The sequence below is a fragment of the Mercenaria mercenaria genome, chromosome 8 (assembly GCF_021730395.1).
Source record: "Mercenaria mercenaria strain notata chromosome 8, MADL_Memer_1, whole genome shotgun sequence".
NCBI classification, from domain to species: domain Eukaryota; kingdom Metazoa; phylum Mollusca; class Bivalvia; order Venerida; family Veneridae; genus Mercenaria; species Mercenaria mercenaria.
In genome coordinates this window covers 45,221,795-45,234,946 of record NC_069368.1, presented here as the reverse complement: position 1 = coordinate 45,234,946, position 13,152 = coordinate 45,221,795, and the positions used below count along the sequence as shown (strand labels likewise).

Below are 13,152 nucleotides of genomic sequence, written 5' to 3'. Positions count from 1 at the left end.
GTAAATCATTTTGTCTGATGGTTGATTGTATCCTATACAAAAAAGTAAATATACAACAACGGCAAATTAATATTTGTCTGTTCAGTGTATTTGCAAATTCAAAATATTTAGTTCTGTCGAAGTACAGCCACGATTTTTAAGAAAACAATCAATCTGTCATTCCTGCTGAGCATGTGCTAAAAGCTATATACCGGTGGAATCGATGATGATGATACTGACATTCGAGCTTAAAGTTTAAAATACGAGGAATCTAGTAGTTCTACACTTGAAAAAAATCAGATATTTCTTAATTAGATGCACTTGCATGCACAGCATATTTTAATCCTATTTCCATATCTATGAAACAAATAGCGCGGTAATTCAGTATACTTTGCACTGAAAATGGCATGTCAGGCTTCCCCACGAAGGCAAATGTCCATGTTAAACACAATTGAAATATTGAAATCCAGACAACAGATACTTATTTCTAATCAATAAAAATCCATTACAATCAAATAAGGATAAGAAAATACATTGGCTTTACCTTTTTCTAAAAGTTTTTGAAATCGAAAGTAGGTTGTCAGAACGTCTGCTAGTCGTGTGAATTGCCGATATTTTATGATCATTTCTCTTAATTTGTTATAATAAGAGGTAATGTCATGGTAAATTTTAATATCAGATACTGTCAAATGCTGTTAAATTGTCTTTGCATTACCATAATATGTTAAACGTTTTCTTGAAACTGTAGAATTATGCAATGTTTATGAAAGAGTACCAGTATCCGGACATGAAATTTTGGATATCTGGATTTTGACCAATAAAAAATTTCGAGGCGGGGGGTTTCAGATAGGGGCGGGCGGGGATGAGAATCTAAAAACTAATTTTCTATTGCCCAATCAAAATTTGTATAGAAATTAGAATGAACAAAATGCTGATCAGAGTTATAACTTTATTTATAAAACATTAATAAAACATCAGAACAAGTCACAACTGCATAATTATTTACTAAGTAAAAATAACATCACACTATTCATTCACTGTTCTTCACCAAGAAGTCAAATTCACAATATTGTATATTATTATTATTATTATACCAGATTTGTTGAGCGCCCTTTTCATATGAAATATACGGTCAAGGGCGCTTTACAATTAAACGTGACATATTGCAGATATGTAGCAAAATCACAAAACATGGCATATGCAATCATAAAACTGAAACTGAATAATTTGCTGTTCCAGTGTTCGTAGGTAACTCCAGTCTTAGTGAACCATTCTGGGATTGTAAGTCTCGTTTTGGTTGGTATACATTCAACATTTTCTTGATATATACTGGACCTTTGTTATGTAATGTTTTATAGGTAAGTGTTAGGTTTTTGAATTTGATTCTGTACTCTACAGGTAGCCAGTGGAGATCTTTCAGGATAGGAGTAACATGGTCATAGCGGGGCGATTTTGTGATGAGGCAGGCTGTTGTGTTTTGAATGAGCTGTAGTCTTTTAAGATTTGTTTTCGGTATTACATGCAGCAGCACATTACAATAGTCCATCCGTGATGTTACTAGGGAGTTTACTAGCCTAAGACATTTTGTTGCGTCAGTTGTTAGATATTTTCTTATGTGACCAATTTGTCTGATCTGACCATAGCACGATCTGGATACCGAGTTTATGTGCTGTTCCATGTCTAATCTCGTGTCAAGAATATCACAATATTAATTCAAAGTGTTCCAGCTACACAATATCAAGAAGTCCAATTCACGTTTATGCTAGTTAATGTTTTTATCACAATTATTCCTTATCCTGAACTGTTGTGGTGAGCCTTGGTTTGTAAATGGTGCTCATCTTTTTTAGCAAGGAACTTGCAGACATACCCCCTGTGCGGTAGCTGTAAAAGACATAAGAAACATTTATAGGAGATAGAAATCACAAATTGTGCATAAGTAACTGAAAAAAAAATATAGTAAGAAAATGAAATGACTGAAAAGAATGTTAATACCTTTTTACACAAAATGCCTTCGGTGACTTACTAGCATTGTAATTCTTGAAATAGTGAAGATAATTACTTCAAATTTTAAGATTTGAAAGATAAAAGAAAGTTATTTATGAATGTTTTGCTATCTTAATTTTGTCACTTATACAGGTTTCCTCATGGAACGGCCCATATTTCTTTTTATTTCTGGTACTTGTAAATAAATATTTATCATTTATTTCTCATTTGTTTTTACTAATCAATTCAATATACAGAATCTGTTGATTGAATTAACACCTATTGTAATCTGTTCCTGTTATAACACATTATCTACTCTGATTGGATTAACTTGACAGTGCATTGATTACTTGTATATTTGAATTTGTTTGCTTTTCATAATGCGATTATGATCTGTAAATTGTTTTTTTTTTTCTTTCTGACTAGATTTTCAATATTTTATAAAATAAAATAAAGATATTATTTAAATGGTAAAAGGTAGTTAATCAGATTTTGGCAGAAAATTACATATTTGCCAAAAAGTAGTTAGACAATTTGGAATATGATAAGTATTCCACAAAAGACATTTACTGAAGTCTAGTAATTCAAGAAATCAATAATAATAATAACATGAATATAACTTACCTGTATCACAGGTTCTGTGTTGCCCATTGCCACACGAGTCGCAGGCAATGGCATGTTGACAAACAGCTTGTTTGATCCATTAACGCTTTGTCTTCATGCAGTTGTAACAATTTCATTTATTTATATAACAACATTATAATTTCATTTAATTTTATTAATAAATAACAGAAACATCACTTTAATTTACACAATATAAACGACAGATAATTTCACAACATATAACATTCTAAAACTAATGGTTTACAATATTCTAATTAAAATCTATGCATGTAAAACAATATAATGAACATTATAATTTAATAATGTTTACCAAATTAACTTAAATAATATGTATTTACATATATAATTTTTAAGGGGGGGGGGGGGGTGGTGTTTTGACCTGGTAATTTTTGGAAGGGGGGTGTTTTGACCAGAAAAGGGGGACGTTTTGACCAAAATGGAGGGTGATTTGACTAGGGAACGTTTTGACTAGGGGACGTTTTGACTAACATCCATCATAGCACATTTTGGTTTAGTAAAACTTAAAAAATGCAGCTCGGAGATGTTTATACATGTATGCTGTTAAGGATCTCTGAGCTGAAACGAATCTTGTACTGGAAGTGTGCCAGAAGTCTGTCACGCTATAATTTAAATAAATGAAATGCAATGGACTCACCTTTTATTTTGAAATATTTCTGATCCATTTTTCTTTTGATCTGGCATAAAATAATCCATGCAACATAATATAAACACACGTTATACACACAAGTTTCAAATGGGTACGATACCTTGCCCCTGTCTGCAGTATTTCGTCCGCCACTGCAGTTGTCACCTGGTCAGGGTACTCTTCTTTTTGAAAACAAATAGGCGGTATAGAATCGTTATTTATTGACCTTTTCTGAGAACTTAAACCGTCTAACTTAGGTATGTTTTTTATGAACTTTATCGAAAATAATTATGTTTATGATTAAATTAGATTCATAAATATGCAAAATGTTGATCTTGATTTTTAAAAATAACCATGTGCTCTGAATTTTTGCCTGATGTCATCAGTTTCTCACGAGAGACTGTGCAAGATGTTGCAGTTTGACACTGGTTAGTTAACCAAATGGTGTTTCACCATAACTTAATGGACGCGACCATCAGAAAATAAAAACAGCGTCAGTTAAGTTATGTTAGCCAGAACTAATATTGGTTTTATCAATCACGTGATCATAATAGCCCCTTGTTGTATGAATCAAACCCACCTGCTGTACCATGCAACTCTTGCATTAAAACAGGAGGGCCCTGTATTGCTCACCTGAAGAAAGTAGGTCAGTAGGTCACATTCATGATCACTGAAGTCAGTTTTAAGGTCAGTGTGCAAAACTGTATATGTCATCCAAATTTCAAGGCTGTACCTTAAAAAACAAAAAAGTAGGTCAGTAGGTCACATTCCACATGACCCAGATTCGAACTTGACCTAAAGATCATCAAGATGAACATTCTGACCAAGTTTTATGATTTGTTTGTTTGTTTGTTTTGGGTTTGACGCCATTTTTAGCTCATCTGATTTTTTGAAAAAAAATGATGAGTTATTGTCATCACTTGAGCGGTTGTCAGCGTCGGCGTCAGCGTCGGCGTCTGCGTCGGCGTTGCCTGGTTAAGTTTTATGTTGAGGTCAGCTTTTCTCCTAAACTATCAAAGCTATTGCTTTGAAACTTGGAAGACTTGTTCACCATCATAAGCTGACCCTGTATAGCAAGAAAAATAACTCCATCTTGCTTTTTGCAAGATTTATGGCCCCTTTTGTACTTAGAAAATATCAGATTTCTTGGTTAAGTTTTATGTTTAGGTCAACTTTTCTCCTAAACTATCAAAGCTATTGCTTTGAAACTTGGAATACTTGTTCACCATCATAAGCAGACCCTGTACATCAAGAAACATAACTCCATCTTGCTTTTTGCAAGAATTATTGCCCCTTTTGGACTTAGAAAATCAGTTTTCTTGGTTAAGTTTTATGTTTAGGTCAGCTTTTATCCTAAACTATCAAAGCTATTGCTTTAAAACTTGCAACACTTGTTCACCATCATAAGCTGACCCTGTACAGCAAGAAAAATAACTCCATCCTGCTTTTTGCAAGATTTATGGCCCCTTTTGGACTTAGAAAATATCAGATTTCTTGGTTAAGTTTTATGTTTAGGTCAACTTTTTCTCTTAAACTATCAAAGCTGTTGCTTTGAAACTTGCAACACTTGTTCACCATCATAAGCTGACCCTGTACAGCAAGCAACATAACTCCATCCTGCTTTTTGCAATAATTATTGCCCCTTTTGGACTTAGAAAATCATTTTCTTGGTTGAGTATTATGTTTAAGGCAACTTTTCTCATAAACTATCAAAGCTATTGCTTTAAAACTTGCAACAGTTTTTCACAATCATAAGTGGACACTGTACATCAAGAAACATAACTCTATCCTGCTTTTTGCAAGAATGATGGCCCTTTTTAGACTTAGAAAATCATGGGTAGGACAATATTTCTATTATACAAAAAAAATCAGATGAGCGTCAGCACCCGCAAGGCGGTGCTCTTGTTCAACAGTATTTCAGTCATGTAACGGTGGGCAGTTAACCTAACCAGTGTTCCTGGATTCTGTACCAGTACAAACCTGTTCTCCACAAGTAACTGCCAACTTCCCCACATGAATCAGAGGTGGAGGACTAATGATATCAGACACAATGTCGTTTATCAAATAGTCACGGAGAACATACGCTCCGCCTGAGGATCGAACTCACAACCCCGCGATCCATAAACCAACGCTCTTACCTACTGAGCTGAGCTGGCGGGCTCAAGTTTCATGAAGATACAGTCATAAATGTGGCCTCTAGAGTGTTAACAAGCTTTTCCTTTGATTTGACCTTATGACCTAGTTTTTGATCTCACCTGACCAAGATTTGAACTTGACCTAAAGATCATCAAGATCAACATTCTGACAAAGTTCCATGAAAATACAGTCATAAATGTGGCCTCTAGAGCATTAACAAGCTTTTCCTTTTGATTTGGCCTAGTGACCTAGTTTTTGACCCCAGATGACCCGAGATTTTATTAAGAGTAACATTCTGACCAAGTTTCATTAAGATTGGGCCAAAATTGTGACCTCTAAAGTGTTAACAGTCAAATTGTTGATGACAGACGACGGACACAGGGTGATTACAAAAGCTCACCTTTTGCTAAAAATTTATTATGGGTCTATACAACAACCTTTAACTTAATAATTGGTTAATAATCTGCTGTGGTGTGCCTTCTGGTTATGGTGGTACACTTCTTAAGGTGCAGTAATGCCAAATGGTCCAATGACTTAAGCCCTAGGGCCATTATGCATAGCTGTCAAGGCTCCACAAAGGCCACGAGTGTGATCGGGGTTCGAAGGGAAGGTTGTCCCTTGTTGGGTGGTCTGGAGGGCGATGATCCCTAAAAGCCGGAAACGCCCTCACATGGAAATTAGATTTTTAACACAAAAGATCCGGTTTTGAAAAGTCTCCCTCCATGTTTACTTTTAGTGACGTTTATTCATGCGGTAGAAATAACACGTTGCACCGGTGAATGTTAAGCTGTATTATACAGTATGAAAACACCGTGGCAACGTCGCCTTGCATGTTTGATTCAATAATTTTTTACGAAAAAACAATTGATTGCTTTATTTTTTTTAAATGTGTGTGACCTTGAATAGTAGGCGTGTGAGCGTGATCTAGGGCCGAAATGCGTGTGACACACGCGCAATGCGTGTGTCTTGACAGGTATGCATTATGAAACTTTGTGCGTCATTGTGGGCAGAACCAGAAGGCACAGACCCATTATACTGTAGGCGTACATTTATAAGCGCGGCAAAAATTTAGCGCAAAGGCAATTTTTGGTGAAATATCTAATTAATGCGTGGACGTGAATTAGCGCTCTCGTGAGACCGCTAGTTCTAATTTTAGCACTGTCCGAGATGAGGCTCTCGGAGATTTGTGGAGATTCACGAAGATTTTCGGAAATAAACCGTCGGCAATTTTTATGTAATGTGTTTCTGCTGTAATTACAATGTATACGTCATACCGTTTATGAAAATCTTGACGTAAACTTAAAATTGAGTAGATTAAAACCTATCAATGCTACCTGGCTGGTCGATGCACACAGAAATGTGAAAAAAGAACCAGTCATAACAGGATGGCGCCTTACAGGTCTAATGGATGCAATCGAAAAAATCAGTTAGCTAAAAACTTCAAAACATGTACCAAATATGACTTTAAGACAGTGTGCCGTGATGATACTTGTATTTTTTCAATGATACTTTCAACGGTGATGTAGCTTTATGTTTACGTACAGTATATAAAGTATAATATTTCCTACGTAACTGTATTGTCTTCTTGTATTTAATTATAATAATCTGCGTGTTTTATATTCTGTATGCTAGTTATATTTGCTGAAATAAAACGAGATTGTCACACATATTAATCATTGAATTCCCTCTGTCCTACATGTATTGTGCCTTAATACAAACGTTCACACCTTTCCGTAAACAAGCGACTGCAACAACGGACATGCCCGAAGGTGATACGACAATTGATAACGACTTGATCAAATGAGAAAAACACAAACTACAAGCTTAAATATTTTATTTTGCATGAACTTATTTTTTAAATAATAATATGAACAATAAACAGGAATATCATACGAACCTTAAAATATTAGCAAGCAGTATAACTAGTGCAAACTCTCAAGAATAATTATTTGCAAAAGTTGGAAGAAAACATCATCAAATGAAAATGTACATGAAAATGCTTGGACAAATTAATGCGCGGACATGAATTAGCGCACGTACTATTGCGCTAAAAGCGCTGTTATTAGTACACCGCTAAAATAAGTAAGCCTACAGTAACTTGTTCTGTGACATCAATGTCAGACACAAGGATATTCCACTGTAAGTGTACCAGACACAAGGATATTCCACTGTATGTGTACCAGTAATATATATATGCCAATATCTTAGAGAGAATGTAAATACATAGCAGTATGTAAGAATTCAGTGTTACACCAGTCCACATTTAATTGATTACAGGATAGATCATACCTAGATAATTCAATAAGCAGTACTTTTACCAGTTTTGAGGAATGATGGCAGTGAGGGGAATTTTCTTCAAATATGGGGTAAAAGTATTGTCTAAAGAGGGGAATTTGGACTAGTTTTGGTTCCAAAATGGTCCAGAAAACATTGATAGGATATGATAGGGTACTTCTTAGATCACCGGCCTTGTAAACTCCATAGGTTATGAAAGGATAGGCTTCAGACCACCAGATACCTAAGGATATAATAAGGCCTAAAAAAAAATTCTTTGTTTCGGTAACATGCTCAAAAAAATTTGGAAATTTTTTTTTTTGGAATTTTTTTTTATTAAGGGAGACTTTTAAGAAATTATTTTTGTGTCAAAAAATGAATACAAATAAGGGGGTTATGCCTTTAGAGCATCAGTTAGTTGATTTCTAACATCACTAGCCATGTTTAAAGCATAAAAAGTGCAGTTTTTCAACTTTTTGTTAAAAAGTTGAAAAAAATATACTCCAAGGCCATAAAAACATTTAGGGTCGGGCCAAAAATTTAGGGTAGGTCGGGATACCGGAAACAAACAATTTTTTTTTTATGCCTAAGGTAGACTTCAGACCACCAGGTGCCTTGATAAACTCCATATGTAAATGATAGACTGACCATATGTCTAGTAGTAGGGCTAGGTGTCTGGTAACCAAATATGCTGATAATATTATGATAAGCTGTCATACAAGTAGAAATTATATTTATATCACTCTTAGTTATTTTAGTTTGTCAAATATAGCATTTACTGTTTTACAGAAGATTTGGATGAATTATATATTCAAGTGCAGTATTCATTCATGACATTAATAATTGCTTTTTTTAATTTAAAAATCTTATTTTACAGAGGTAGCAAGGAATATGATGATTTCTGGGTATTTGTTGAAAAATATCAGAACTTTCAAAAGAGACAGAGAGAAAAAACTCCTAGTAAGTGTTAAGGCTCCAAACAAATGGAATTTTTCATTTTATTATTGGAGCATTTTCAGTTCATTTGCATACACAGTGTATACTTGACAAGAATAATTTTGGGTCAGAAATTAAGGGCTTGTACATTAGCTTTCTTCTTGATTTTATTGTCTTAATTATTAAATGAGCTGTACCATGAGAAAACCAACATAGTGCATAGTGCATTTCGAGGGTTCAAGGCAATAAGGGCGTATCTACATATAATAACTATATGTAGATACATCCTTATTGCGCTGAACCCTCGATTTGCGACCAGCATGGATCCAGACCAGCCTGCGCATCCGCGCAGTCTGGTCAGAATCCATTCTGTTCGCTTTCAAAGCCTATTGCAATTAGAGAAACTGTTAGCGAACAGTATGGATCCTGACCAGACTGCGCAGATGTGCAGGTTGGTCTGGATCCATGCTGGTCACAAATGCACTATGTTGGTTTTCTCATGGTGCGGCTCAAATATCAGTTTAGCATTTTCATATGAATTAAATTGCATAAATTAGTACTTTAAGTTTAACAATTGAATGATAAATTAACCCTTACCCTGCTTCTATAATGGATTGGTCCATCATTCAATTTGGTCAATACCATCTATTATCTGAATGGGTGTTCACTGAAAATTTACTGACTGCACTGGGCATAAAGGCATAATCACTTGCTGCAATCAGGCTAAAGGTTAAACATTACAATATATACCATATCATTTGGTTTAAAGAATGCTGTCAAAGTGTTTATTGTCTTTTCAGAACCCTGTGTGTCAGGATCTATGGAAACAGATCTTGGAATACCAGCACACTATGATAAAAGATACAGGATAAATATAACTTTAAAGAACAGAGATGTTGAAGATTTCATCAAAAAGGGAAGGCTTGCAGGTTATACTCTTTTCGTAAATTTTCATAGTTACCACATAATTTGAGTAGTACTATTTGCAAACCTCTATTCCTTATTGCTAAAAAACAGTACACTGTCAGTATGATTTTTAAGCATAAGAAATAATTATCCAACACTGTATAAGTTATATATGTATAATTTGTTGTACTTAAAATAGTGGACCTTTTATTTGATTGCATTAATTTTAAATAAAAATGTCACACAGCATATGAAAAGATAATACGAGAAATGTTCTCTATGTCACACAGCATGAAAAGATAATACTAGAAATGTTCTCTATGTCATAAGGCATGAAAAGATTATACTAGAAATGTACTCTATGTCACACAGCATGAAAAGATAATACTTGAAATGTTCTCTATGTCACACAGCATGAAACAATAATACTAGAAATGTTCTCTATGTCACACAGCATGAAACAATAATACTAGAAATGTTCTCTATGTCACAAGGTATGAATAGATAATACCAGAAATGTTCTCCATGTCACACAGCATAAAAAATAAAGTAGATATGTTCTATGCCACACAGATAAAACGATTATACTAGAAATGTTCTCTATGTCACATGCATGAAAAAATAATAGATATTTCTATGCCACACAGCATAAACATTATACTAGAAATGTTCTCATGTCACAGCATGAAAACAATATTATACAGAAATGTTTCTTGTCCACAGCATGAAACAAAATACTAGACAAGAAATGTTCTCCATGTCACACAGCATGAAACAATAATACTAGACAAGAAATGTTCTCTATGTCACAAGGCATGAATAGATTATACTAGAAATGTTCTCTATGTCACAAGGTATGAATAGATAATACTTGAAATGTTCTCTATGTCACACAGCATGAAACAATAATACTAGACAAGAAATGTTCTCTATGTCACAAGGCATGAATAGATAATACCAGAAATGTTTTCTATGTCACACAGCATAAAAAATAAAGTAGATATGTTCTATGCCACACAGCATAAAACGATTATACTAGAAATGTTCTCTATGTCACATGACATGAAAAAATTATACTAGAAATGTTTTCTATGTCGCACAGTTTGAAAAGATTATACTAGAAATGTTCTGTATGTCACACAACATGAATAGATAATACAAGAAATGTTCTCTATGTCAAACAGCATGAAAAGATTATACTAGAAATATTTTCTATGTCACAGACAGCTTGAAAAGATTATGCTACAAATGTTCTCTATGTCACACAGCATAAAAATATTATATTAGAAATGTTCTCTATGTCACAAGGCATCAAATTATACAAGAAATATTTTCTATGTCACACAGTTTGAAAATATTATACTAGAAATGTTCTCTATGTCACATGGCATGAAAAGATTACATAGAAATGTTCTGTATGTCACACAGCATGAAACATAATACTTGAAATGTTCTCTCTATGCCACACAACATGAAACATAATACTAGAAATGTTCTCTATGTCACAAGCCATAAATGGATTATACTCAAAATGTTCTGTGTGTCACAAGGCATAAATAGATTATACTAGAATTGTTCTCTATGTCACAAGGCATGAATAGATAATACTAGAAATGTTCTCTATGTCACACAGCATGAAGAGATTATACTAGAAAGTCTCTGTGTCACACAGCATGAAAAGATTATACAAGAAATGTTTTCTATGACACACACCATGAAGAAATTATACTAGAAATTTTCTCTGTGTCACAAGGCATGAATAGATAATACTAGAAATGTTTTCTATGTCACACAGCATGAAAAGATTATACTAGAAATGTTCTCTATGTCACACAGCATGAAGAGATTATACTAGAAAGTCTCTTTGTCACACAGCATGAAAAGATTATACAAGAAATGTTCTCTATGTCACACACCATGAAGAAATTATACTAGAAATTTTCTCTATGTCACACAGCATGAAGAGATTATACTAGAAAGTCTCTTTGTCACACAGCATGAAAAGATTACACAAGCAATGTTCTCTATGTCACAAGGCATGAAAAGATATTACTAGAAATGTTCTCTATGTCACACAGCATGAAAAGATTATACAAGAAATGTTCTCTGTGTCACAAGGCATGAAAAGATTATACTAGAAATGTTCTCTGTGTCACACAGCATGAAAAGATTATACAAGAAATGTTCTTTTTGTCACAAGGAATGAAGAGATTATAATAGAAAGTCTCTATGTCACACAGCATGAAAATATTATTCAAGAAATGTTCTCTGTGTCACAAGGCATGAAGAGATTATACTAGAAAGTCTCTATGTCACACAGCATGAAAAGATTATTCAATAAATGTTCTCTATGTCACAAGGCATGAAGAGATTATACTAGAAAGTCTCTATGTCACACAGCATGAAAAGATTATACAAGAAATGTTCTCTATGTCACACAGCATGAAAAGATTATACAAGAAATGTTCTCTATGTCACACAGCATGAAAAGATTATACAAGAAATGTTCTCTGTGTCACACAACATGAAGAGATTATACTAGAAAGTCTCTATGTCACACAACATGAAAAGATTATACAAGAAATGTTCTGTATGTCACACAGCATGAAAAGATTATACAAGAAATGTTCTCTATGTCACACACCATGAAGAAATTATACTAGAAATTTTCTCTATGTCACAAGGCATGAACAGATTATACAAGACAGTCTCTATTTCACTCAGCATGAAAAGATTATACAAGAAATGTTCTCTGTGTCACAAGGCATGAAAAGATATTACTAGAAATGTTCTCTATGTCACACAGCATGAAAAGATTATACAAGAAACGTTCTCTATGTCACAAGGCATGAAGAGATTATACTAGAAAGTCTCTATGTCACACAGCATGAAAAGATTATACAAGAAATGTTCTGTATGTCACACAGCATGAAACATAATTCTTGAAATGTTCTCCTTATGTCACACAACATGAAACATAATACTAGAAATGTTCTCTATGTCACAAGCCATAAATAGATATACTCAAAATGTTCTGTGTGTCAAAAGGCATAAATAGATTAAAAACTTGTTCTCTATGTCACACAGGCATAAAGATATAGAAACGTTTTCTATGTCACACAGCATGAAGAGATTATACAGAAATGTTTCTATGTCACACACATGAAAAATTATACTAGAAATGTTTCTCTGTGTCACAAGGCATGAATAGATAATACTAGAAATGTTTTCTATGTCACACAGCATGAAAAGATTATACTAGAAATGTTCTCTATGTCACACAGCATGAAGAGATTATACTAGAAATGTTCTCTGTGTCACACAGCATGAAAAAATTATACAAGAAATGTTCTCTATGTCACACACCATGAAGAAATTATACTAGAAATTTCTCTCTGTCACACAGCATGAAGAGATAAACTAGAAAGTTTTTTGTCACACAGCATGAAAGTTACACAAGAATGTTCTCTATGTCACAAGGCATGAAAAGATATTACTAGAAATGTTCTCTATGTCACACAGCATGAAAAGATTATACAAGAAATGTTCTCTGTGTCACTAGGCATGAAAAGATTATACTAGAAATGTTCTCTGTGTCACACAGCATGAAAAGATTATACAAGAAATGTTCTCTTTGTCACACAAGCATGAAGAGATATACTAGAAAG

At 33.9% G+C, this 13,152-nt stretch overlaps 1 protein-coding gene across 2 annotated transcripts in view; it reads left to right on the top strand.

Annotated features, from left to right (window-relative positions):
• The window catches only part of LOC123566451 (probable ATP-dependent RNA helicase DHX34), an 83,646-nt gene that overhangs the window by 1,224 nt on the left and 69,270 nt on the right, over positions 1-13,152 (top strand). For both annotated transcript variants that reach the window (XR_008372041.1, XM_045360562.2), the window contains exons 2-3: positions 8,520-8,602; positions 9,379-9,507. Coding sequence is in view for 1 of the 2 variants with exons in the window: in XM_045360562.2 (XP_045216497.2) it covers positions 8,520-8,602; positions 9,379-9,507 (212 nt within the window). In the remaining variant the exon portion in view is untranslated. The remainder of the gene's footprint in view (positions 1-8,519; positions 8,603-9,378; positions 9,508-13,152) is intronic.